Source organism: Strix uralensis, chromosome 11 (genome assembly GCF_047716275.1).
Source record: "Strix uralensis isolate ZFMK-TIS-50842 chromosome 11, bStrUra1, whole genome shotgun sequence".
Lineage (NCBI taxonomy): Eukaryota > Metazoa > Chordata > Aves > Strigiformes > Strigidae > Strix > Strix uralensis.
Window position 1 is genome coordinate 2,658,494 of NC_133982.1, and position 26,345 is coordinate 2,684,838.

General features: G+C 47.1%; 2 protein-coding genes across 4 annotated transcripts in view; both read left to right on the top strand.

Moving 5' to 3' along the window:
• Positions 1–1,454: 1,454 nt before the first annotated feature.
• PCLAF (PCNA clamp associated factor) lies at positions 1,455–4,755 on the top strand. Its single transcript, XM_074880440.1, has 4 exons — positions 1,455–1,505; positions 1,601–1,678; positions 1,761–1,914; positions 4,346–4,755. The coding sequence occupies exons 1-4, from the start codon at positions 1,466–1,468 to the stop codon at positions 4,401–4,403; spliced, it is 330 nt and encodes a 109-aa protein (XP_074736541.1). The 5' UTR covers positions 1,455–1,465; the 3' UTR covers positions 4,404–4,755.
• A 6,739-nt stretch (positions 4,756–11,494) lies between these two features.
• The window catches only part of CSNK1G1 (casein kinase 1 gamma 1), a 110,631-nt gene continuing 95,780 nt past the window's right edge, over positions 11,495–26,345 (top strand). For all 3 annotated transcript variants that reach the window (XM_074880434.1, XM_074880435.1, XM_074880436.1), the window contains exon 1: positions 11,495–11,625. The gene's annotated coding sequence lies outside the window, so the exon portion shown is untranslated. The remainder of the gene's footprint in view (positions 11,626–26,345) is intronic.

A 26,345-nucleotide genomic window follows, 5' to 3' on the forward strand; every position in this document is an offset into this window, starting at 1 on the left:
ACCTGAACGATTCCATGATTCAATGTTCTTGGTCTATGTTAAAGTCAAAGGCATCCCTCATCAGCAGAACAAGTAGATATCCTTTGAACAAGGGTGTCCCGGAGCCATTAGACCTTGAAGATACAGTGCCATCTGAGAAAGCAAACTCAAGGTCCATGTATCCTTAGCTGAGCTACCCTCATCATAATACTAAAAATCATGCCTATAAGTCAAGAAGATCTTTGCCCAGGTGAAGACCCTTCCCCTGAGCATGCATAGTAGTAGAAGTATGGTGTCAGAACTGTTATAATTGTATGTAAATTTCTAACCAATCGTAGAGAGGATGGACTTGGAAAATCACTAACCCTGCAAGTTTTGTGTATAAATATAGCGCAAAATGTCACCTTAGTGGGCTTGGTTTGTGGGAAACCACTGAACATCTAGGCTTGCGCAACCCTAAAATAAATAAGCAATATCTCTCCCGAGTGTGTGATTATAGAACTATTGCACATCAGGTGACAAATCCACTTTTCAGACAACACCCTCACACCAGTCACCTCAGAGCTGCTCCCCTCAGCCCGCTCCCATCAGCTGCCACTGAGTGCCAGTGGCCATGGCTCCCTCGGGGTATCTGTCGTGGATGCACGGGGCCACTGAAGGCTGCACGGCCATGGGCCCCGCCCCAGCTCACCTCCCCAGGCTGGTCAGCCCTTCGGCCCCAGCACTGCTCCCCAGGAAGGAGGTGGCACACGGATATGCCGGGCCTCCCCTCCACAGAATCCCAGAATCATCTGGGTTGGAAAAGACCCTGAAGCTCCTCCAGTCCAACCATGAACCTCACCCTGACCGTTCCCAACTCCACCAGATCCCTCAGCGCTGGGTCAACCCGACTCTTCAACCCCTCCAGGGATGGGGACTCCCCCCCTGCCCTGGGCAGCCCATTCCAACGCCCAACAACCCCTTCTGCAAAGAAATACTTCCTAAGTATAAGGTCTAAACCTTCCCTGGAGCAGCTTGAGGACATTCCCTCTTGGCCTATCACTTGTTACTTGGTTCAAGAGACTCCTCCCCCCTCTCTGCACCCTCCTTTCAGGGAGTTGGAGAGGGCCAGGAGGTCTCCCCTCAGCCTCCTCTTCTCCAGACTAAACCCCCCCAGTTCCCTCAGCCGCTCCCCATCAGACCTGTGCTCCAGACCCTGCACCAGCTCCGTTGCCCTCCTCTGGACACACTCCAGCACCTCGATGTGTTTCTTGACCTAAGCTTAACACTGCTACATTGTTCTCAAAGTTTAACCTTCAACAAGGGGAGAGACCCGGAGGGGACCCGCGCTGAGGAGACACTGAGGTGCGGGCGGCGGCCCCGCCGGCCCTGAGGGGAGCGGCGCGGGCGGGCACGCGGGCGCCCCGTCGCGCTCCCATTGGCGGGCGCTGGCCAATCGCGTTTCGCCGCGGCCTCCCCGCGCGGGCCGGGCGGTGCCGGGGGCGGGATGGTGCGGACGAAGGCGGGGGGCGGCGGCTGCCGCAAAGGTGCGGGCCGGGCGGGGCTGGGCTGGGCTGAGGGGGAGATGGGGCTGGGAGGCTGCTCTGTGTGGCCGCCGCTCACCGCTTCGCTCTCCCCGCAGTGCTGGTCGCCCGCGCTCCCCGGAAGGTGCTGGGCTCCAGCAGCCTCAACGCGGGACCGTCGCCGGCCGCTAAGAAAGGTGAGAGCGGGGCGCGGCCGGGGCTCCCCTCCTCCTCCTCCTCCTCCTCCTGCGGCGGGGCTGACGGCCGCTCTCCCCGCAGGCGAGGCCCGCCGTGGCGGGGGGAACCCGGTGTGCGTGAGGCCTGTCCCCGCCTGGCAGAGGGGCATCGGCGAGTTCCTGCGGCTGCCGCAGGAGAACCGGGCGCCCGGCGGAGAGGCGGCGGGGAGCAGCGGCCTGGGCCCGGCCGCTAAAAAGTAGGTGTCAGCCCCCCGGGGCTCGGGGGCGGGTGGGGCAACCCCCGTTTGTCTCAGCCCCACCCGGGAACCGCCGGGGCTTTCTCAGGGGGGTATTTAGTCGTGGGTTTGCTCTCCACCGCGGAGACAGCGCTGCAAGGCCCCACAAACCCGAACTGCATCGAGGGGGGGGGTGAAGGAGGTGCAGAAGTGTCGTACCTTGGGGTAACGGACAGGGAAGGGGCGCTCGGTGCATCAGAGAGGCAAAATGCAACATGAACCTTTTCTGTACGCTTGAGGAGTTTCAGCGGTCGGCTGTAGCCCGGCTCTCCAGACACGCTGCCTGAACTTAATGTTCACTTCCTTCTAAAAAAAAAAAATAAATTAAAAAGCTGTTTGAGCTAAAACTGCCCGCAGAGCAGCAGCGATGCATGCAGCTGTCCTCACTGCTGTGGGTGCTCCGTGGCGTTACTTTCTGCCAGTCAGAGAGGGACCTCGGGGGGGTGATTGCCAGCCGTCTGAACAGGAGCCAGCAGTGTGCCCAGGTGGCCAAGAAGGCCAATGGCATCCTGGCTTGTATCAGCCATAGTGTGGCCAGCAGGGACAGGGAAGGGATCTTACCCCAGTGCTTGGCACTGGTGAGGCCACACCTTGATGATGTCTGTGTTCAGTTTTGGGCCCCTCACTCCAAAAAGGCCATTGAATGACTCGAGCGTGTCCAGAGAAGGGCAACGGAGCTGGTGCAGGGTCTGGAGCACAGGTCTGATGGGGAGCGGCTGAGGGAACTGGGGGGGTTTAGTCTGGAGAAGAGGAGGCTGAGGGGAGACCTCCTGGCCCTCTCCAACTCCCTGGAAGGAGGGTGCAGAGAGGGGGGATGAGTCTCTTGAGCCAAGGAACCAGCGGCAGGCCAAGAGGGAATGGCCTCAAGCTGCGCCAGGGCAGGGTCAGACTGGCTCTTAGGAAGGATTTCTTTGCAGAAGGGGTTGTTGGGCGTTGGAATGGGCTGCCCAGGGCAGGGGGGGAGTCCCCATCCCTGGAGGGGTTGAAGAGTCGGGTTGACCCAGCGCTGAGGGATCTGGTGGAGTTGGGAACGGTCAGGGTGAGGTTCATGGTTGGACTGGAGGATCTTCAAGGGCTTTCCAACCGAGATGATTCTGGGATTCTGCTTTAAAGCATGTGCTGGTGGTGTCAAGTGTGGTCTGTGGGGTGATGCTGAACAGCAGAATCCCTGGCACTTTCAAACCGTGCCGATTGCAGCATGCCTGGCTGCCTGCGAGGGGTGCGCTGAGGCCTGTCAGTGCCACCTTGGATGAAGCAAGTATGTGACTAGTTTTCCTCTGTGACTGCTTTGAAACTACAATTTCTTTTTGAAGGAGCAAGCAACCACTAAGAAGTTGATGGCATGTCTCTTAACCTTCGTATCTTCATTGAAATAGTGTTTCTCAGCAAATTCTGGTAAAACGCAGCATCTGTCTCCACTGCATCATGAGGGTTTTCTAAAAATGGGTGGAGTAATTGGTAGCTCAGGCAAATTCTCTGTGCTCAGACATACTTTTTTTGCGTGTGACACTGTGGTTGTCAGCTCTGTCTCAGAAAATCTTCGGAGACTGCTAGTGACTTCTGTACATCAGAAATTGAATTGCTCTACCAAGCTGACACTTCAAAGATTAACTTGTAGGCTGCGCTACTGACTAAAATTGTAGCAGTGTGAAACATTGCCTTACAGACACTCTGTTCTCCAATGCCAAGGGTGGTTTTTTTTTTCACCAAATATAGATAATCCTAAACTGTCTGGGGGGTACCTATAAGAATTACTCCTGCATTCTTGAAGGACAAGCAAACCAAGACTTTTAAACACACCCTACCTCCTGGAGAAACAAAAGACATGCACTCTAGTGCTGTAAAACTTTCATCTCTTCCATTTGGCATTTGGTTGAGTAAGGACCAGGCAGTGATAACCCTGCAGAGAACACACAGCATCATCATATAAAACAATTTACAGCTTCCCAGTATGTTTTGGAAGAAGCAAGAGTTGTACTTGCTTAACTGTGCAAGTGGGTTTTTTTCAGTCATGCGGCTAAGTTAGCCAGGTTGGAACTCGGGCATGAAACAAGAGTTAAATTTTCAGCTTCCGAGAGATGGTGTGGAACCTGCATGTGGCCCCCTGGGTTGAGAAGGAGGTGCAGAGAATGCCTGAGGATGTAGCGGTGTGTGATGTTTTCTGCACTGAAGTAGGCTTTCCCATTTGAAAGTTAGGTGTGTGCTCTTTAATCTGGGCTTCTAGCACTTAGGACTGATACAAGCTACTTTATCCTAATGTGTCAAGGTGCAGCCCGGGGCTAATTAAAGTCATTTAGGTCACCCAGCCTCCAAGAAAAGGGCTTTGTTAGACTTTCAAACAGGAGTTGTTTGAGTTCTGCTAACTCTTTTGAATTGATAATGGCTTTTACAGAGCTTGCCCCCTGCCACCAGATCCTGCAGAAGATGGCAAGTCCTCTGAAGAAGAGTAGACATGATCTGACTCCAACTTTAATGATAAACCACGTGTCTCCTATACTTGAGCTGGCTTTTGTATATTTGTATAGTTTTTTACAGTTTGCTATGCATTATGTTCAGCTCTTCTACAGAGTTTGAGAGACTGCAAGAGCATTGTGAAGAAATAAATACTTACTTTTTGAAGCTTAGCATTCGGTATAAATTACTGTTTTAACTTTTATCTTGGTTTCCTTGAGTTCCTCAGTGACTCCTGCGTACCGTGCAGCTGTTAGCTTTTGATTGCCTTGTGCTTGTCTGAGACTTGCGTGATCATGCTTGTTCTGCAGGATCCTCAGTTTTCTAATAGACTGAAGCATCTTGAAAATACATCCGTGTCATGTCTTTATTGAAGTAAAAGCTTTTAATGATGACCACTTTGCCCGAAGATGGGAAAGCTGGATTTGAAAAGACACTGGTGAGGTGGAAGGGCAGGTGTCACTTGCTACGATTTAGAGGTGAAGTTTAATTAAAGCAAACTGTGTTGTTCTAATGAATCAAGACCCTGAAAGCCTGGGGAGCAATAAACTGCTAAAAACAAAACTTGTTACTGTGAAGGGCCTGAGGCTGTCACACAACTTTTGGGGTAACTTATACGAAAGAGTGGGGTCTTGTGGAAAAGAAATGATGGGTCTTACTCTCAGGGGTTCTGCTTCTGCTCTTCCTTAGAAGCACCACAAATGATAAAGTATAGTTGAGCTGATGAAAAGGTGAGTGCACATGAGGAGAATTTAGAGGCAGCTGTAGAAGCTCAGCCTGGTGGGAAAGTGGTGAACACTGTCTAAAAGCCTCTTCCTAAAAACGCTACAAATAAGAAGGCGGGTTGTTACAGGAAAGCAGTTAAAGTTGTTTGAGAAGTAGCAAATGAAGATTTCTTTTTAACAGAAATTTTAAAAAAAAATGATGTAAATTAAGGGGAATGAGCTTGTGATGATGTGCTGTACAAACTACAGACTTCTTTGACATCCCACAAAATAACAAAAAAACTTGTTTTCTGATTATTTTTTAGTGAACTGAAGCACAGTGCTAGTAAGGTAACACACCGAACAGGCTGTTCTGTAAGTAGCTGCATAAGATCTTATCTGCGTTCTCTGTTGCAAACCATTGGGTACCCGTGTCAGACAGGAAAGGGCTCAGCTAGCACTCTGCTAGCAGGTGTTTTCTTGGTGCAGAGAGGCCAGGAAGATCGTAATGATCTTAGTAACTTCGTTAGTTATCTCAGCCTTTCTGGCAAAGGACAAATTCTCAGCATGCAGAAATGCTCTCCTACCCCTTCGTTAGCCTGAATGAAGTACTCCTGGTGCAGTTAAGGGCTCGTTTGTGTGAGGACAGGGGCTGGCATAGTTCTGATGCTCACACTGAGAGCAGGGGTGGGCATTCCCAAGTGGGGAATCCCAGCTATGGCAGAGTGGTGCCTGTGCTTCTTCAGGTCCTGCGGCTACAGAGGCACCGTGGGTGGCTCTTTCCTTTGCCATTTGACCTGCCAAACTAACTGTAGTCCTCAATCACAGTTTCTCCTCTAAAATTGCCTGGGAGCCAGCAAAACCTGCTGCACTTTTGTCAGAGCATCACATCACATCACCTGCATCAACTCCTGTGCTAGTTGAGTTCATCAGCCCCCTGAGAGACACGCAGCTGCAAGCTGGGAAAGGGAGAAGGACTAAGAGCTACTCTTGAAAAAATTAAATCAAGGCTGCTCTCCCAGGCCAATGGTCAAGGAACGCTGCTGGTGAAGACCTTAACAAAGAGTCTCTGGATCGCTCTGATGTATGTGTCATTAAAAAGTTGAAACCTGGTGGAGCAGGAACATAAGAGGCTGTGGAAGGATGCGGTGTGCACACTGTGCACAAAAGAAGCTCGGGGTCAAATAGTTGCTTATCCGGTACACATCCACCCTGCTGTAAAATCTCATAAAAGAGCAAAATTTGGTGTTAAGGAACTGCTTTTGCTCCTAATAAATAAGTATGCTTGCTCTGCACAAGTAAAAGAAAACCCTCATGTTTACATCAGGAACTGCAATCTTAAAGCTAAGGCCCAGATTTCTTTCATGTAGTGGTTTCTGGGCAAAATTCTTGAAAAGGTGTTTGCTTGGGTGCATTCCCATCCCAGTGGGAGAGTACCTCTGGGTGTGGGAGCGGGGATGCTGCGCTGGGGCAGCTGCTTTAGCTCCAGCCGTGCCCCTGCTGCTAACTTTTGAGCTCAGCTTTGTAGGAGAAGCTGTAACAGCATCCAGCTATTCTGAAAATGAGAAAAAAAACTCTTAAGAGGGAGAGAGTGCTAAAGTAAAAGAGGTCCAGGCAACTAGAAAATAAAATTTGTAGATAAGACCCCAAAGACTTGTAGAAGGTTTCCAGACCCAAAAGCTTGCCTGTTTTGTTTTTTTTTTTTTTTTCCCCAGCTATCATTGTTCTGATTAAAAAAAGTTCTTATTAAAACAGTGCTGTGTTTTGCGGGTCTGTAGGTGTTTGATTGCTTGGGGAGCTATACCTGCTCCATGCCACCCCAAATATATTGCTGAACAATTTGTGGCTACAAATGCTTTAATCCAGCAATATTCTTAATGGCAAAATTTAACATGGTAAAGAAGGGTCATGTATGGTGTTGAAAATAAACTTAAGACAAGGATAAACTGGTTGTATCACTGTACTCGGTGTAATATTGCACCACATAACAGAGGTTTTCCCCATGCCATGGGATTTCTAGAGTCTTAAGGCAAAAGGTATAGTCTGAAGAACCTCTTAAGGGGAACAATCAGCTGGAAATTCAGTCGGTTATTATTACTACAAAGCAGTTTCATTTTTTGGCTCATTTTTTAAATTTAAAAAATTATTTGCTAAGGATGCTATTTTGGTTAAATCTGTATGAATACCACAACTCCCTGATTTTTTTAAGGGGGGGGGGGGGCAAGAGGGGAATAGAAAACCAGTTAAAGCCCAGTGCTTGTGAATGACTTCTGTAACTAGGATTTTAAATTTAATTTATAAAATAGAGAACGGGAACAAGCTGCAACCTGCCAGCAAAAGTAAGACCCACCACTGTGACCCTGCACTGACCAATTTATTAATCTCAATTTACAAACACACTTGCAAGCATCCACTTAAAAAAAATTAAATACCCAGAGCTGACAATAGATGTCAGCAGCATCTCCAGCTACCAAACGCTGGACTGTGCCTGGGATCGGGGCAACACTCCTTCTGCCTTCTTCCAGTTTGTTTATTTAGGTAACATGCAGGGAATATATAAGGGTATGGATGAGGGACTGAAATTGCTTGTTATTTCCTGAGAGTCAGTGTTATCTTGCCAGGTAATGGTCTCCCCAGGAAAATGTCATCAGCAAAATCACCCACTGTTTCACTGGCTAAATCACTGTGGCTTGTTCAAACCCAGTGCTGGAGGGGCAGGGACAGGCAGTGAGGGAAACCTGTTCCCCTCAACAGATTTTTTTTTTTCCCCATCTTCAACATATGGAGTTTTCTGCAGACAGTCCAAAATAATTTTCTGACCCTTGACCTCGAGAATGACGCAGCCCTGAGAGCACTAATGAGTGTTAAACTGTCCTCAACAGCCTTGGCTGGGACCCCCACCCACACCTGAAAGGTTCAGGAGCATCTTCTGACCCAGGCTGGGGGCACCTGGACCTTTCCTGGGGGATGTTGGATGGACCTACTTTGCAAGCAGTTCATTGCTGGTCCCGACAACTTGATGGCTCTTGGTCTATCAAGCCAACCCAGGGCAGCAGAAGCAAGGTTTCTCTTCTGGGAAAAGGGCTGGTTCCCCACAGAATGGCCAAAACGCCCCTTCTCCCTCTGTGCTGGGGCTTGGACTGAGCTGCTGCTGGATGGGCAGTGATGTTGGGGGTTGGAAGGGGGAAAAGGGTGAGGGGTGGCTTGGGGGAAGAGCAGGCAAGGGGGATGTGGAGATGGGGTGACAGCACAGGGGCTTCACTGCTGGCATGACCAGCTGCGTGTCTCAGGAGGTGCTCCTGGGTGCTCCACAAACAACTGCAAAATGAGCACAAACAGGGTGTTTAGGAGAGGAGATGATAGTGTTTAGAAGATAAGAAATCCTAAGGGTCTAATATGTTCAATTTTAAATCTTAGGGGACAAAATGATCTTTGTCTGGGCAAGCTAGCGTGGTGGGATCGACCACATCCTTCTCCATCCCCATCACCTAAGGCTTTTCCCTCTTCACAGCATGGGCTAGTCACAAAGTCCTGCTGCTCCAGAGCGTTTTCAGGCTTTTCCCAGCAGAGTCCTTCTGCTCTCGTGTCCAAAACAGGACAGACCAAACGTTGGCTCCAGCTCGGCTGGGCTGGATCTCCTCCTCCTCTCCCACAGCCGGGGCCGCGCGGGGGGCAGCTGGCCGGCGGGGAGAGCAGATGTCCCTGCTACGGGGACGCAGGCGGGGGGGGAGAGGGAACAGGCCATCAGCTGTCGGGTTGTTGCCCTCTCGCCCTGCCGTGGGAAATCCAACGTGAAACCTCAGGGACCTCATCCCCCATATGAGGGGTTTTCATCTCTTTTTCTGACTTTCAAGGCTTTTCCTAAAAAAAGAGACTACTGTTACCAGACTCTGCTGCACCATGGTATGTATGATATCCCTTTAATGTTGCTGGCTTTTTTACTTCCCACTCCTTGAAATAAAGCCTCCCTGCTGTGGATGCTGCAGTTTTGAGTTGCTGCTTGCTTATGCTAAGGGAGTTGCACAGGATGCCCTCTTGCACAGGAGCGCTGTTAATTTCAGTAAACGCCAAGCCTGTTTGCATATATTCCTGCTCTGGATTGAATGATTACAGGGGTTGTTTCCGTCGGAAGAGAGAAGGACGAGACCCTGGAACCTTCTCGCTCTATGTGGTTGCTCCTTTGCTCTCACTCTCCTGCCAAAAAATGCTGTTTTAATCTTTGTTTTTTCTTTGACTTTCTCTTTGCATGCTCACAGCCAGCATTACCCAAAGGGATACGAGGTCCCCCCTGCCCACGCTGCTCCAGCGCTTGTGCTGGGGTGGTGCCTCCCTGTGCCTGATCCTGAACAGGAGCTTCATTGTCCTTCCTGCTGCCCCGGACAAAGGGGTATTGTCCTGCCCACCAGCTCCAGCCGTCCTCCCCAAGGCAACGAGCCGGTTCATCCCAACCGGAGATGCTGCAGCAGTTTCAAGAATAAAAGCAGGATGTTTCCTTTCTGTTAATAATAAGGTGCTTGGGAATCGGTCCGGCTTCTCACCTGTCTTGGTCGAGGATGAGGAGATGAGTATCGGTTGGTAAAACCTCCAGTGGGGCAGTTTTTGGGTCACTGCAAGCTCCCTTCACCCACATATGTCTTTCAACATGCGGGCCAGTCTTCTGATAAGCTCCCAGGGGATTATCACCGGGCTAATGAGAATCAGCATGTTCAATATGACTTACCAAAAGAATTACTCAGACTGAAATTGTTTGATGTTAAACAAATATTCAGAATTAAGATACTCGCGAATGGTTCAGAGCAGAAATGGGGAAAATTCGGATGATGGTAGAATTTCTGTGTGAACGATGAAGCGTATTTCAAAATGTAGGCAGGGATGCGGCTGCCCCTGAGCCCTCCGGGGATGTGTGTCCTGCCCCAAAATAACATAAGCTGCTTCATACCATCTTCTCCTTATGGCACTTGAAAAATGGGAGTGCTGAATCTTAAGGATGCAAAACTGGTTAATCCCCAGTGCCTCTTCCTTTTATCAAAGATGGGGTGACACTAATATTATTTTTTTTCATTAGTAATATCACAAAGAGACAAACAGTGCAAAATAAGCTCATCCCAGAGCAGAGGCTCGGGGTAGTGTTAGACGTGGTGATGCCACGACAGGCTGGATTAAGGCTTCTTTTTTTTTTTAATGTTAATATCGCTGACTTAAAACTTTTGTAAAACTGTTGTAACTGAGTTGGCAGACTGCACATATGTAATAGAAGAACGAGTAAGCAAAACACCAAAAATGAAGCATTAGCAAGTTTTACTAAACCTGGGATTTATTTTCTGCTTAATTATCACACCAGGGGAAAATTTACATGTCCAGCCTTGGGAATATGAGGTAGCGGGGAAAAGATATAATTTTAACACCTATGGATCTAAACAGATTTTCCAGGTGATTTTTCAAAATTCATCCTTGAATTGCCTTGTCCTTGGCAGGGGCCATGCGCTGACAACTTGTGACTGAGTGGCTAACGAGATGGTCCCACGGGCTCGGGGGCCGGCAAGCCGCAGGCTGGGGATGAAGGTTTTTCTCACGGTGTTTTTTTTTAACCATTTTCAAGGCGTATTGCAATTAAAAAGAAAATAATCTGGAAAATGTCAAGTTCTTTCCAGAGGCGGCCAGGGAGCATCCCAGCGACGATCCCTGGCGGGTTTTTGCTGCTGACCCGTCACGCTTCCTCCCAGCTACTGAAAGCTGGGGTATTATGGGCTTTTAGCAGGACTTGAGGTGTTTCAGGAGCCGCGTTTTCCGCCTGAAGTGCTTTGAATCACAGAATCATCTAGGTTGGAAGGAACCTTGAAGATCATCTAGTCCAACCGTTAATCATCTAGTCCAACGTTGCTCGTTACAAATAACCCTTGGAGGTGCTGCAGGCAGAGGAGATTCGAGGCAACAATCAGTTCATGGCTAAGTTTAAGATCTCTGTTTTATCACCTAGCTTTCTCTGTGTATTTTTCCCTTTTTATAAGCAGGTTTTCCCCTCTCAGTCGCGGCGGCTTTTTGCAGGGCGGGGAGGAGCGGGAGGCACCGGCGCTGCGGCGAGGCGGGCTGCTGAGCCCCAGGCACGGCCCTGCTGGCTGACTCCCCCGCCAGCCCCGGCGGGGCCCGCTCCTGCGGAGGGGCCGTGGCCTCTGCCCCGCCGAGGCCTGGCCGCCGCCGCGCCGGGCGCCGCTTCCGCCTGGCAACGGAACGCGGTTGCTAGGGCGAACCCGCCGTCGCGGCGACCCGGAAGCGGTTGCGGGCGGCGCGGGCGCGCTGCTGCCATAGGGCGGTGCTCGCTGAGGGGCGGGGCCAGGGGGGGAGCGCTTCCGGGTCGGGGCCCTCCCCGTCGAGCGCGGCGGAGGGAGGAGCCGCGGCGGGGCGCGGGGAGAGCAGTGGCGGGGCTCGGCCCGGCCCAGCCCAGCCCGGCCCAGCCCAACCCAGCCCAGCCCAGCTCCCTCGCTCGCTCGCCCGGGGAGCCCAGCGCCGCCGGAGCCAGGTACGGGCGCGGGGGGCGGCGGGGCCGCCGTGGCGGCGGGGCCTGGGCGGTGGCGGGGGCGGTCGCTTCGCTCCGCGGCGCGGCCCAGCCGCCTTCCCGGGGCCGCGCCTCCCGCGGTGGCGGAGGAGGAGGAGGCGGCTCCGCGGGGCTCGCTGCTTCAGCTCTCCCCAGCGGGAGGGGGAGCGGCCGCGGGTTTCCCGGTGTGAAAAGCTCCAGGCGGGTGGAGGAGCCGTGCGGGGCGGGGGGACAGACCGGCCACCCCCGGCGGCGAGGGAGGGCAGCGGCCGGCGCTGGGGGCCGCGAGGGGTTCCTCACAATGGCCCGAGAGACCCCTGAGGGAGCCCGGTTGTTGGCCGAGCTGAGCTCCAGGAGGTGCCTGGGGGGGTCCCGCTTCGCCCCGGGGCGTGGGTGAGGGGAACCGGCCCGGTGAGGGGTGCGGTGACCCTGCACCACCTCCGTCACGGGCGGCTTTCTCCCCTGCGTGTTGTCTGATAGCAGCGAATCCATCAGAAAGGTGGGCTTCGGAAGGGGTGGGCACACGTCAGGGGGTTCGTCCGGACAAGCCTCTCCCGTGGGCTGTGGGGCAGCGCACCTGCCGAAGGAGCAGCTGGAGGTGGCTTGGGACCTCTTTTTCTAAACCTGATTGTGTTCCCAGTTCTGAGGGAAACAAAGCACTCTGTGTGCCTGTAAGTGTATTTGCAACTTCTTTGTGTGAAAAAGTTGAGTATTTCACCTATATCTGGGAAATGAATATTCCTCCCCATGTCTGGGAAAGATATATATGTGCTCCTTGGCACGGTGTTAAACTTTACGGGCTGGGGTTCACTGTCTTGTCCAAATTGCTTGTGAAATTGTCGTCTGCTCTTCCCAATCTATTTCACTGCTGGTGACCGTCCTCTTTGGCCTTTCTCAACAGTGATTTGACTTTTCAGTTTGTAGCAAGTGTCCAAGCTTGCGGTCAGCCATTAATACCTGCTGCCTCCTGTGTCCTGACTTCATGTGAGATTTTCAAGCTTCCCCCTTTGTTGTTATCAGTCTCACAGTGGCCTGCTCGAAGTCACACTGTCATGGGTGTGATCTCAGACTTGATTTTTTTTTTTTTTTTTATCAGTGACCTAATGCATATGTGTAACGAGCTTATGCTGCCACTCCCCAAGTTCTTCAGGACTCGCCTTTTCCTTCTCTCGGCTCCCCAGCTACTGGCTTTGATTTTCCTAAATAAACCATCTTCTGTGCATCCCCAGTTTAATGCTGCGTTGGTAACTCAGACTCTGTCAACCCGCTGGGAGAGGACGATGGGTGAACTGAGAAGCATGAGCTTTGTTCCCATTGAGAAGCCCTTATCAAATATTAGCAGCGCTTTCCCACAGATGCATTCCAAAAAATACAAAGAGCGCCTTTGAGTTATGAGTTTGGGGAGATTGCTTTCTTCGGGCTGCGAAAGCCGTGGAGGATTCCTCGCTGCCTGCCAGTTGCTGAAGTTTTGGAAGTGTTGCCTATGCGGTGAAACTTTACTGATAGGAGAATTTGGGTTTTACTACGTTGCTGTTGTAGAGAGATGCCCAGAGTTGTCGTCTTCATGTGGAGGCTGACTGACACTAGGGCTCTTTGAGTCAGGGATGAGCTAGAGATGCTGCCAGTGATAAATATCAGCAAGAGTTCTTGTACAGGGAAGGTGACTGCCAGCAAGGTGTGACCAGATAAGGAAGAATCTGGAATTTAAATATCGTAGTGTTTAGGGAAAAAAAAAACAAACTATTTTTTAAAAAAAAAAATGCACTTAGAAAGCATGGAAGATGATGGTGAGAAATGGCCAGGCCAGTCTCAGTTCTCCACGTTAAGTACGTGCAGCCAGTGCAGTGGTACCCTGGTACAGTTGATATCGTAACCTTTTGGCAAAAATATTGCTGACTAATGAAATTTTAGACTATCTGGTAAAAGCAGTGCTTTACACTGATGCCTTGCATAAGTACCTAAACTTTGTTTAGATACAAGTGTTTCTTCAAACGTTGCCTGCCCTGAAATTGCATTTTCTGGACTCAGCAAAGTGTCCAGCTGGTGCCTTTTTTATTTTTGAACAGCTGTTGGGCTGCGAGAAAGACAAGGCACAGCTCTCCGCTTTATGAGTCTATAGCAGTGTATTTTCAACTGCTGGGCTAATGTCCTTGTTAGTTTAGGCCAATCTGGGCTTCTTGCTGTGTTTTTCGTGTGGAAAGCTCTTCTGTTATCCTCTGGCCATGACGGTTGGAAGCTTGCACCAGATTCTCACAATAACTTTATTTGTGGCTGGTACGTACCTATCTGTGTTTGTGCCAGTGCTGTCTCTTATAAAAACAGCTCTTCTCTCCTTCAGTGCTTTCAGAAAGCACGCAACTCTTGGCTTCTTATTTTCAAACCACACACACCAAGCTTGCAGTTGCTCTTTTCCAGGTTCTCTGTCGATCTCTTCTGTGTGCGTGTTTGCTTAAAGCTAATCCCTGAACGCCCCTGACTGGAGCAGGGCACAGAATGGCAGGGCAGGTCTTTCTGGGATGCTGTGTGGTGTCATAGGTAATTTCTTTGTGCCGGTATCCTTCAGGTCTGAATCAGATTGATGGCTCACAGGTCACAGTGACAAGCTAATACCTTGTGCGTCTTTTTGCTTGGATTAGAGAGCTTTCCACTTCATAGTACCATTTCTTGTGAAGTCTGAAGTGTATGACCTTGCCTCATTCCAGTCCATCTATATTAATCTTCTATAGGAGTTTTTATGCTGTTCCAGTTCTCTGTATCGACAACAATTTGACTTTCCATGGCAAAGTCGCTGATGGGAAAATATTCTGGTGGGATTGATCAAGCAGGCAGATTCACAGACCTCCACTGCGACCGGAGTTGTGAGCTGGGTGCGACCACAAGCGCAACCTAGTCCACAGCTTCCTTACTCTGAGATTGCCCCCTTTTTGTGGTTTTTAAACCAATTTCCAGCTCTTCTGAGGCAATCAGCTGCTGCGTATTTTCAGGTTAACAGATGAAATCCTGTATAATGCCTTAAAAAGTGCTACCAGATGAGACCAGGAATCCATCTGGCCCAGTACCCTGCTCACTAGTAACCAGTAGCAGATGCCTGGGGAGGGGAGTACACAAAATACAGCAGATCTAATCTGGGGAAATACTGCTTTGTTTTTCTCTCTCTAGCAGTTTACAATCTCCTTGAGCCAGGTGTTTGAATTTAGTAACCTTCACACTTCTCTTCCAGAGATTTGTCCTCTCACTTTGAACCATCGTGGTATTCGCTGCCTTGCACAGAGAGTCACAAAGCGGGACACTAAGTGTTAGGCTACTTGTTACGTGGCCTACAGATGAGGAAGAGACAGAAAACAAGAACTGGGGATGTCCAAAAAAACTAGAAAGAAACAAATTCAGGGCTCTGTTACAGCCCTGGTGTCCTGTTCCCCAGTGTTGGCTTAAGTTCAGTCTGTCGTATTTTTTTAACTTGAAGTTACGGTGGTTGTTCCTGATGTGCTGCACTTTGAATTGTATCACCCACTCATATCATGAGATTTTACTGCAATTCCTTAGAGTCATTGCTCTTATTTACTGATCATGTTGAATTATTCAGAGTAGCAAATGTTGTCATCTTAGTACTGCCTTCTCTTGCACAGCTCAATATAGTTGAGCAGAACAGAATCCTTTGGTGAGTCCCCTCCACTACAAAACTGACTGGTGATGCCTTTCTTCCCCCTTCCTTATCTTTTTTTTAACCAGTTATTTTTCCTTTTATCCTATAGAGGTTTGTTCTACAAGAGCTTTGAAGGATCTTGTCATGTAGTATACTTCATTGAAAAAATCAAGCATATCAGCTGCCTTTTCCTTGTTCACATGCTCTGTCTCCTGCAAAAGGAAGAAGGAAAAAAACCAACAAACAACACAACCTCCAACTGACTCCCAAGACATGACTTCATTTTATAAAATATAATTAGCCCTGGGTCCATTTAGTCCGTTCCTTAGGACAACTCTCATTTGCCCGCCATGGCTGCCTGATTTGTGGTTGCTCAGATGCCTCGGAATTGTTCTGTGAAAGCTGGTGCAAGTGTCTTTCAGGTGCCGTCGTGCAGCTTTAGCCAAGAAACTATGCACGGGACTTCCCCATCGTCCTCCTTCGTGACTTTGTGTGTAAAGTGAGGTTGTTGCTATCTCCTTGTCTTCTGAGTGGTCCTTTGCCACCCAAAGCCTTATTTGCTTGGTTTGCCTTACTGGGGTCAAGCAGGGAGAGTAGACATGGCCAAGCTCAGCACGCTGGATGTAAAACACAGTTTTAACTTTTGGGAGACGCTGTCTAATGCATGGTTTATTAGTGGGTTAAATAATCAACTTTTTACCTTTTTAATTTTTTAAAATAAAACCTTACAAATTTTTATTTCATTTCCTCCTTGGACATTTTGCCTTGCTATACTGACTGGATTGGCTTCTGCGACTTCTGTGGCACAGTCAGATTGCATGGTAGGGCCTCACACCAATACTCCAGCTGCCGTTCAAGGTGAGGGCAGGAATTGCTGCTTCTCTTATCCACTTCTGGGGAGGAGCCACTTTATGCTATTTAAGAACTTAGTCTTGGCATTATATATTGACCTGACACTTGTGCAGTTTATGCGGAAGCATTTGAAGTTTCTGTTTAATGCCATGTTTCCTGCTTTGTACAACCCTCTGGTGATAGTGTGACAGCCACTATTGCTGCTTGGGTGGCTGAGACTATATTTTTCTGGTTTAAGCTTGCAATTCTGATTTAAAGGGTTTTTCTTCCTGACACAATAAACTTAGATTAATCTTAGGTGGTGTGTACTAAAGAAGGCTTAGATCCTGTAAAAGCTTGCTTAGTGCTTGTATATTTTGAACGTCTCTTTGACTTGTCTGCCCTCCGCTGTGTTTTGAATGAACCCACTACAGTCATATTATCATTTTAAAAACAGACATTTGAGTTTCTCCATCTTACTTCTAGACCTCCAGCATTCATGTAGAAATACATTTGTGCCTTGGTTTTGTCTTTCCATCCTATTGTACTTGATTATTTTTTTTTCTAGCTTTCTTTTACATGGCTAATTCTTGTTCCATCTGTAGGGTTTTTGAGGAGATGAAGTTCTTATGAATCAGCTTATTGCCCCCAAAAGCTGCATCATCCTTAGATGCATGCTCCTCTATCTGCTGGCTTTCTGTGCTCTTGTTCTGAAGTGTCAGAGGAGCCTTTGATCTTGGTTGCAAGTGCCAGTGCTGTGTTGGTTAATTCAGTCCTCATTCTTGTACAGGCGTCAGAAACTTCTCAGTTTCTGATGAGTCCAAGCCTGAGTGTGGGAGCAATTCTTTGAGATGCTGTCACACAACTCTTGGTCATTGCCTTACTCTTCTCAACCTGAATTTTGCCTCCAGAAGCTTCCCTCTATCATTTGCTAGCTGTATCTTTGTGGACCACGGGCCGCAGCTCTTTCCCAATGTTATTTAGTAGTGTGTTTCTACACAAACAGGTAGTCACTGAAGTTATGTCCTTTGGAGTCCAGCAGAGTTCCTGGTTTTGATGAAATTATGGCAGTGGTCGCCTTGACCTGCAGAGAGAGCTGAGACAACTGAAGGCTTCAGTCAACAGTGGTAGAAATGCCAGTGTGGAAAGCATGGTCTGCAGGATGTAAAGGAATTGTCTCGAAGGAGGTGATTCTCCCCCTCTACTCTGCTCTTGTGAGACCACACCCAAAGCACTACATCCAGCTCTGGGTCCCCAGTGCGAGGAAGATGTGGACCTGTTAGAGCGGGTCCGGAGAAGGCCACAAAAATGGTCAGAGGGCTGGAACACCTCTGCTATGGAGAAAGGCTGAGAAAGTTGGGGCTGTGCAGCCTGGAGAAGAGAAGGCTCTGGGGAGACCTTTCAATACATAAAGGTGGCCTTTCAATACATAAAGGGGGCTTATAAAAAGATGTAGAGAGACTTTTTAACAAGGCATGTAGTGGTACGACAAGGGACAACAGTTTTAAGCTGAAAGAGGGCAGGTTTAGATTGGATAGAAGGAAGAAATGCTTTGTGATGAGGGTGGTGAGACATCGGAACAAGTTGTCCAGAGAAGCTGTGGATACCCCCTCCCTGGGAATGTTCAAGGCCAGGTTGGAGGGGGCTTTGAACAACCTGGTCTAGTGGAAGATGTCCCTGCCCATAGCAGGGGGGCTGGAACTAGATGGTCTTTGAAGTTCCAAGCCAAACCGTTCTGTGATTCTACAGAGAGGTAGAACCTCAGACTTGTGCCTGCTTCATCTCTGTATTGAATCCTCCTAGACCTTTCTTTTTTTACTCCTACTTTTTTAACTCCTTGCTAAAACACCTATTTGACTTCTGGTTCATCAGACACTACCTACCTTTTAAAAGACCACTTATTTCTACAAGTTGGCAAAACCCAATTGCAATCAGTGTGAGATTACCACCATTTTCTCCCGGCTTTTCGTACATATTCCTTCCCATAAGATCTATTTGGAGCAGCTCATCTTCTGAAATGAGTATGTGTCTGTTACCTGTCTGAATCCTCTGTTTTGGTTTGCTCGCCTGTGAGCAAATCTCTTCCGGATAATAACTTAATAGCCTGAAGAGTTGACAGCAATTCTACCCTGAAGATTAGCCTGACAGTTTCTGCTTTGTGGAAGACAATTGACTAGCTTGGATTTGCTACTCCTAGCATTTAATGTGGGAATTGGGGATATTCAGTGGTGAGATGGGAAAACACTTTTCCTGTCTGCCTCTGCTATCCTGCTCCTTTTTTTTTTTTTTTTTCCTCCTTATGATTATATTATGACATTCCTTTAGGCTGGGAGAATTGCGGCTGTTTACAAAGAAGTGAAGGTTTCTTTGCAGTCCTGAATCTGCTGTCTTTTTTTTCTGAAGCTGTCATGTTTCTATAGTCTTCTAAGATGAGTTGGCCATATTGCACATGGTACATTAGAGGAGGCCACATCATTTATTAAATATCCTGAGTAGCTGCTGTCTTATATATGTGTTTTAATGTTTATTGATGAGTTCATGCAGTTTGTGATGATGCTAAGAAAACTCTGGAATACCTGCTTTCTCTAGCACTACTCCTTTTTTCCAGCCCACAAGGAATTGCTTTGCTTCAGTTCTGAAGTTAGGTTATGTTGTAGGAGAAACCTACTTGAACTCTGTGAAGCCAACCAGTCTGAAGTATGTGTTTCTTGAAGCTATTTAAGTTGCAAAATACGATCACTTCCATCTTAGTGATTTGCTACGAAGCTCAGTTCATAATTTCACTTGTCTAACGTAGCAGAAAATCTTGGGTGCTTATGATGTTTTAATCTGCATGTATTTTTCCTTAAATACTTATCTTTGTCACATCTGTAATTAGGGTAATATTTTATTTGTAGAAATAACAAACCAAACTCGGAGTTCCTTTGCTAGCTGCTGTACATTAATTTCCGAGCTATAAGTCAGAGGATAGATTCAGATGCAGTTGTTTTTCTTCCTTCACATTAATGGAGAGCACACTACGGGAAAAACTAACTTGAAGGAAATCTGTCTGCATCTGTGTAGTCTTCCTCATAGCAAGGAGGGGCATGTGAATTGAGTTATTACTACTCTTGGATAAAATTCTTTAGGCGGGTTTCTGAAGAGTAGCAATTTCAAGCATCTCAGACTTAGGGGGTCTTCAGACTTTCAGTCCTTATGACTCAATTTCTTGTAGATCTGCTTATTTAGGTCTATTAAAACAAATGAGAGGAAGTCCTCTAAAATACAGCTTATAATACTGTTCCATTGACAGTGCCAGTTCTGGCAAGTGTAATGAAAGAATTTGGCTGCTCTTAAGTTTGGTACAAGCTGCTTAATTGTAAGTCCTGTAGTAACCCCATATTGGCTAGTCTGGCTGTCCTTAGGTACCTTGTAACTGTCTTTCTTTGTAACGTGCAAGGCTAGTTTCTACAGCTTGTTTTTATTTCCTAGATCTTAAAAGAACAAGTTTCAATGAACAAATGAAACTTAAGAAGCTGTAACATCTTATTTTAATGAAGCAGAGACCGCATACTTTGTAGTTGTCTCTTTTCAAGTCCAAGTTAGACTTCAAAGGTCTCACCTTTAGGAGGCTCATGAAGACTTGTTCTAGCTGTCACTTTTTGGCAGGGCTACAGTGACAAGTAACAACACTGGTTTGCACTGGGAGGGATTGAGGCAACATGTGCTTTATGTAACTTCTTTGATGGAAATAAACATTTCCAAAATACATGCTATGTGTGCATCCACCAGGTAGTGAGGTTCTTCCCCCACCCTGAAAAATGCTTGCTGCATGGTTGCAGTCCCATTTTGCTAGCCACAGACTACCTCAGCTGGCTTGGCATCAGTGCTAGGTTAGATGGTTTGAAGGCCCTTGGGTTCCCTGAATGATGATCCTGCAGCTGAGATCAGGCCTGCAGCCACTTCTGCATCTGATACTGCTTCCCAGCTGTCCCCTGTTTGGAAAGGTTTTGACAGGTTTCTAATTCTGAAAAAGCTCTATGCAGTGTTGGCAGCACTAAGGCTTCAGTTTTACTGGTGATAGATGCAACACCAGTGATGGTAAATCATAGTTAGGCTGTGCTCTGCTTCTGTGGGAAGAGTATCTCTGCTGAAATTTATGTTATTCAGTGGTTAAGATCCAAAGCTGGTATTAGGCTCCAAACCAATAAGCAGTCCTTTGTTTTTGTCTAGATTTACTGGATACAGCACTAGTACTCAGTGTTTTTTATAATTTCTAAATGTTAGTTATTGTGCGTGCCAGAGTGCCTTCACTTGTCAAGATCTATGATTGAGAGCCTGGTGTTTTGGAACCACTTGTTCTGTTCTTTTTGGTCTCTGCAGAAAACAGTGCTTCGGCATTAAGGAGACGATGTGATGGAAGAGAGGGGTTTGGGGGTAACTTGTTGGCTGCTGTGGTGATAGCTCAGGGTTTTAGCTCACAGCACAGAGGTGGAGGGACTTGAGGGTCTCTTGGCATCCTCCTGGCTGGGGTTGCTGCAGGGACAGGTTCGCCTGTAAGAGCAGCTATGTGCAGGGTGACCGCTGGAAGTTCAGGCAGCCTTCTGTGTTACCGTCTGTTTGCAGAGACTTGAGGGGATGGAGTGTGACTTACAGTTGTCTAGTTGGACCATATATACTCAACATCTAGTGCAAGAAACCCTGCGCTCATTTGGACTTGGTGCAGTCATTTTAGTAATCCTGTCTTTGTCTGCGTGATTGAGTTAACGCTCCTATTTGGGTTTCTTGCACCAAAATAGGTTCTTCGGGATCTCTGAAGACCTGCAGGGCTGAGGCAAATAGCGTCAATATTCCCAAGCAATGTTGATATTCCCCAGCGTTGTCTTGAAACCAAATTCTTTACCTTTTTTTTTTTTTTTCTCTACTGGTAGATTCTGTTGAGAGCTTGCAGGGATCCTGGATGTTGAGCGCTGTGGTCCTTCTGTGGGCTTGTGGCTGATACTGTTCCTGAGACCCAACACAGCTGAAGAATCTGAATCATCAGCATCTTTCTGGCTTGGAAAATTATTAAATGTTTGACAAAGCTGTTCACTGTGACACCTTTTGTAAACCAGGGCTTGTCTTCACAAACTGTTCAATCAGTCTCTGCTAACATTTACAAAAGCTTGGAATAATCCCTGTGTTCTCGTTGATCCGCTCTTCTATAGCATGTTATAGCTGTAGCATGAGGCGTGTTAGAGTAGGAAATATGCTTGCTAAGGAGGTGTTCTAAAATACATTTGTGCTGAAACCCCATCTGTTAAATCTTCTTGAGCTTCTCTCTTACTTTGACATTGAACGTAGTAATAGTTTACACCACTCGAGCAAACCAGCCTTAAAACAGTATCGCGGTGTCCTGGTGCTAGTTTTGTAACACGTCTCCTCTTTGATGAATTGAGATCGGGCTCCCTGTTAATAGCTTTGAGATCACTTGCAATTAAATGGAGTCAAGTCTTCTAAGCGATTTACCCTTGGACCCCTGCTCAACACCAGTGTCTGAGCTTCCCATAACTAACAGACTTGCCTGAGGCACAGGTGGCTAAATTTAGTCTTCTAGCAAGCTTGGTATGACCTTGCATTGCAAGGACTTTCTCTACTTCTATCTATATCAAAATGTAAAGGCTGCTTTTCTGTGGTGGACAGAGCTTTGAGGCTTGGTGATGCTGAGAAGCTTTTTGTGTTGGATTATCGGCTGACACTTCCAGTACCACTGTTGGCAGTGATTAACTCCATATCTGAATGCAGTTCAAAAGGTCTACAAGTGATCTACTGGTACAAAGCGGTCCTCACCGGTGGGTATTAGGGCTTCAAAGAAGACAGATGCAACTTGGTGCATAGAGCAGATTACTTGGTAATGAACATTTCTAATTGACAGCCACACTGAAGATTAGGGATTGAAAGCGGAAGTTGAATCAAAGTGGCTTCATACAGATGCAATTTCCTAACTGTGTGAATGGTAATGTTTGCCTTCGAGGTAAAATTAAGTTTATCTGTGCAAAATAGCGCTTTACTCCAGCTTCTGGGAGAAGTTTTTAGTGTGTGTGAGAGACAGCGCACAGAGGTGGACGGTTCTGGCATCTGCTTTATTGCGTGGGTTTGCCTCCTTGTGTGAAGTGAGACTTATCCTCCGTGTTCAACTTTAACAGCTTTTCGTTAAGGCTGCTTCTAATTAAATACATTATTCATCCTACGAGCATAATGAAGAAGATGCCTTCAATGTGTAATCAGGCTTCTGGAGCTCTTCTGCCATCCTTGAAAAACACCAGTCTTCTCTGAAGTTGGTAGCACACTACCAGCTGAATGGGGAAAGTTGCTGCTGGGAAGTCGAACAGGATTTTCAAGTGTCTGCTGTGCTTGCTTATGTTTCGGAGTGCAGTGAGTGGTGTGGTTTTTTTGGCTTGTGAAAGAAACTCTTTTGCAGGTGAGTGGGCAAAACCCTTATTGTTTGGCATGGACATGGCTTGGGACTGTCGGGATTTATCTCCCTGGCATTGACTTGGTTATTGTTGGCATGCTGGTCTCTTGCTTGCCACAGGTAGTATGCATTGTTATTTTATTTTTTGGAGGGCTGAAATATTAATCTGATTGAGGACTAGGGTCGTTGAGTAATACGCTGAGTGAATTTCAGTAGGTGAGTGTGTGACTACATCTGTTGCGTTACGTGTCTCTGGTTGTTGCATCTTCAGCAGAGTTGGAAAACATACAGAGAAGGACAGCTGAGTTGAAGGCAGAGGAGCAGCTGCCTATCCTAGGAAGTCTAAAATGGCTGAGGCTCTTAGCATTGGAAGGATTTCTTTTAAAAGTAGGCAACAAACTTTTGGATCTTGTTCTAGGAGTTTGTGGAAGCTGATGGTTTAGATGCATTCAAAAAGTGGTTAGACAAAAAAACAAGTCTGTAAAATGAATGTTGGTAGGACTAGGCAGTTGTGTCCATACTGTTGTCTGTAATCCAGTGGTTGGGGATGCTCAAGCAGGCTGCAGAAGCTTACTGCTCCCTGTAGCATCTGCCATCATTGTGGACAGAATAGCAGGAGAACACTTCTCATTTCAATTATTCCAACTTTGAGTCCCCTGCTTTTCCAGAATATTGGGGCAGCGTGGGGAGGCAGTACTTCTGAAGAGCTCTGGAAGATGGCTTGCAGATACTTATAGGAGGGGAAACCTCAAGCTGTTTCTCAGCATACTGTACATACCTACGGGTCTCCCATGCTGTACATAATCAAAGGAGATTTGCTGTACAACACACTGTAGTTTATGTGTAAAAGTGTTTCAAGGTGGGATAGGTAGAAACTGAAACCAGGTGAATAAAAAATTAGAAATAAGGGATGAAGAAAATAATTGAACATGAAGTTTTTGGTCCCTTTAAAAAGGAAAAAAATTCTTGAAATTCCACCTTTTTATGCAGAAAGTGGGAGGAGGTGATCATAAGGCTTCTCTTCAGCTTTCCTAGTGTGGGATCATGACCGGCAGGCAGCCGGGCGTTCCTTGCAGGCGGTGATCGGCTGATAGCCCAGAACGGGGCAGGGACAACGAGTGAAACATGCACATATTAATGTCCTTCTCTGTGTCATACTAATTACCTGAAGTATATATAGTGACGATTGCAACGCGTCCCTGGTACTGTTTTACCTGTGTTTGTGTCATGGCTGACCAACTGTGGATTGCTTTTTTAGCTTCGTAGCTTGCTGATCCATGCCTGCTAAAAATCTAGTTTTAATCAGAAATTGGACTGTTAAACCAATGGTCTTTTTAGCACTGTTGAGGAGCTGTTCATGTAGTTTTATACCTAAACATGAAACTTGGTGTTTTAATACCTTGCCTGGTATTGAAATGTCCTGTTGTGGAGTGTTAAAACCCTGTAAGGCTGTGGTGGTAAGTGCTGTGCCCAAAAGGGGGGGGGTTTAGTCCTGCCTTTCCTATAAACTGCTGCTGGTGCTCATCAAACCTGTTGCTGAGCTGCCCTAAGTCTCTAACCTGGCACAAAGCTTTCCAGGTATTGTTGGGTTGGTTTTCTTCTGGTGCTGTAATGAATTAGACTTATTCACAGATGGGTCTGATAAGTGCAGGCAGGGGAGAAACTGGCAAGAATTCCTGATGGGGATTGCTCCAGCTATTTGGTTGCTCCATCTTATGGAGAACACTCCTGGGTTTTCCTTCCAAGATACTGTTTCACCGTGGTGCAAGGTCTAGACTGCAAGCGTCTTCCCAACTTTTAGGGCACGTATGGATTTTTGGTCTCTCCTAAATAGGATTTGCACATGGGGGAGGAGAATCAAGAGAACTTCAAAGAACCTGAAGTCTACAAAACCTCTTGAGGAACAGCAGAGGCCTTGATGAATGGAGACTAGCCTGCTTTTCTTGGAAAGTGTCACTTCTCTTTGGAGGGCTAGTGGTGTCACCTGAGTATGTGGCAAGCTTTCTGAATCTGTCAGGTAGGGAAAAAGGATCCCAAATATCTGCGTTTGGGTTATTGGCTTGTGCTTAGTCTTGAGGAGGGGTTTCAGCTGAGCAGGCTATTCTAAAGAGCATTAAATTAAGAGTCTGTTAATGATTTAGTAAACCAATGTAGTAAGTGGGGGAGTGTTGAGCAAATAATCTCTGCTGGGAGAGGTGAGTGCTCTAACAGAGCTTGGTTACTTTTTTGTTCAGAAGCATATGTGAAGAACTGAAGAAGCTCATCTTCAGATGTGAATCAAAGGGATCTTGCAAGAAAACTCCTTGGACTAGATGGGATTCTTTTTTTAAAGTGTTACTGCATGATGATCCAGATTGGTATTGACACCTGGGAGTGTGAACTCTACTGTGTTTAAGGAGACAAATGTCACAGAATCACAGAATCATCTAGGTTGGAAAAGACCTTAAAGATCATCTAGTCCAACCATTAACCTCACACTGACCGTCCCATATGTTATTTGGGATGACTTCTTTTAGACTTGACTTAAGAGGAGTTTACCTCTCTTCCCAGAGGGACTGGGACTGGAAACATTTCTTGTGCAAATGCTAGAAGAATATCAACTGTGTGACTCATGTAACCCCTAAAGGGATCCTTGGAAAAGAAGAAAAAAAAATCCTAAATATGAGCAAAGCACACCATGACAGTAGTAATACGCAGCGTGTGATCCAAGTACTGTGCACTTTGGAGGAAGATGCACAGTGGGCGAGTGCTGTGTAGAGGTGCTGAAGATGGATTGTGATCACAGCGTTCCTTAAAGCCTCTTTTGATAAGATAGTGAGAGTTCAAAATCTCACTTTTAAATATTTATCATAACTATTTAATCAAGGCGGATGCTCTGTTTCGGTGGTCCTCTCTGAAGACGTGACACCCAAACTGTTACTCAGCACTGTTTTGTTGGGTACCCTCTGCTCTTGTTTCAGGGGAAGCTGAAAAGGAAGCTCCATTTCTTTGCAGTAAAAAAGAGTAAAAAGCAGATGTTTCACGTTAAGACGTGTGCTTGTTTTTCCCAGAGCTACATGCTATCTTTCTTCCAGGCTACTGTTTCTTGCAGTTTCTGCAGCTGTTGAGGGGGGGAAAGGTTAAATCATCTGGAAATGAAAAGTAAAATACTCCTTGGGTGGGCTTTCCCAGTTTGAGTTTCAAGCTTTGGAGGCTGTATCAAAGAGGTCAGGGTTTCAGGAGCGGAGGCTAGCATCAAAAAGATAAAATATAGTTATCTTTGTGAGCATCCTTGGCAGGGCCGTAACATCTCTGTGCACTCAGGCTTGAGATGTCATTGAACCACATAATATTGAATGATTGCTTGCTGCTGGAAACATGTAGTCTAGCTCCATGTTTGAAATACCTCAAGTAAGTATAGACAGTGAAAACTTCAGATATCATGAAATTTAATCTAGAGTAAGCAGGACTCTGTTCTGGATGAGTCAAAAGACTTGAATTTCATTTCATGATATTAACGTGTTGCGAGTAGACTATCTGAACTTGCCTGCGTGTTTTCTCTAAATTTTGTAGTCTCTTTGTGTTATTTGAGACACTGTTCTGTTCCCTTTCATCACAAAGATCGTTGGCATCAGTTTTGAAGTCTTCAATATTTTGCTGTTAACAAAATGTAGGCTTCCTGTTATGCATTAGAAGTACATGCGGGTTTCAGCAGCTTTCTGGGAATACCAAACCTTCACACACGCCGAGATCGCAGTCAGGCACACAGCTAGATAACTCAAAAAATGCTGTTTGCTGGCTTACTTTTGTAAATGCAAA

What these genes read in the sequence shown, in the direction of transcription:
- PCLAF (XM_074880440.1), top strand. Translation starts at nt 1,466, where the DNA reads ATGGTGCGGACGAAGGCGGGGGGCGGCGGCTGCCGCAAAG. An exon ending in GTCGCCGGCCGCTAAGAAAG is followed by an intron (nt 1,679 to 1,760) that starts GTGAGAGCGGGG and finishes CTCTCCCCGCAG; the next exon opens with GCGAGGCCCGCCGTGGCGGG. An exon ending in CTGGGCCCGGCCGCTAAAAA is followed by an intron (nt 1,915 to 4,345) that starts GTAGGTGTCAGC and finishes TGGCTTTTACAG; the next exon opens with AGCTTGCCCCCTGCCACCAG.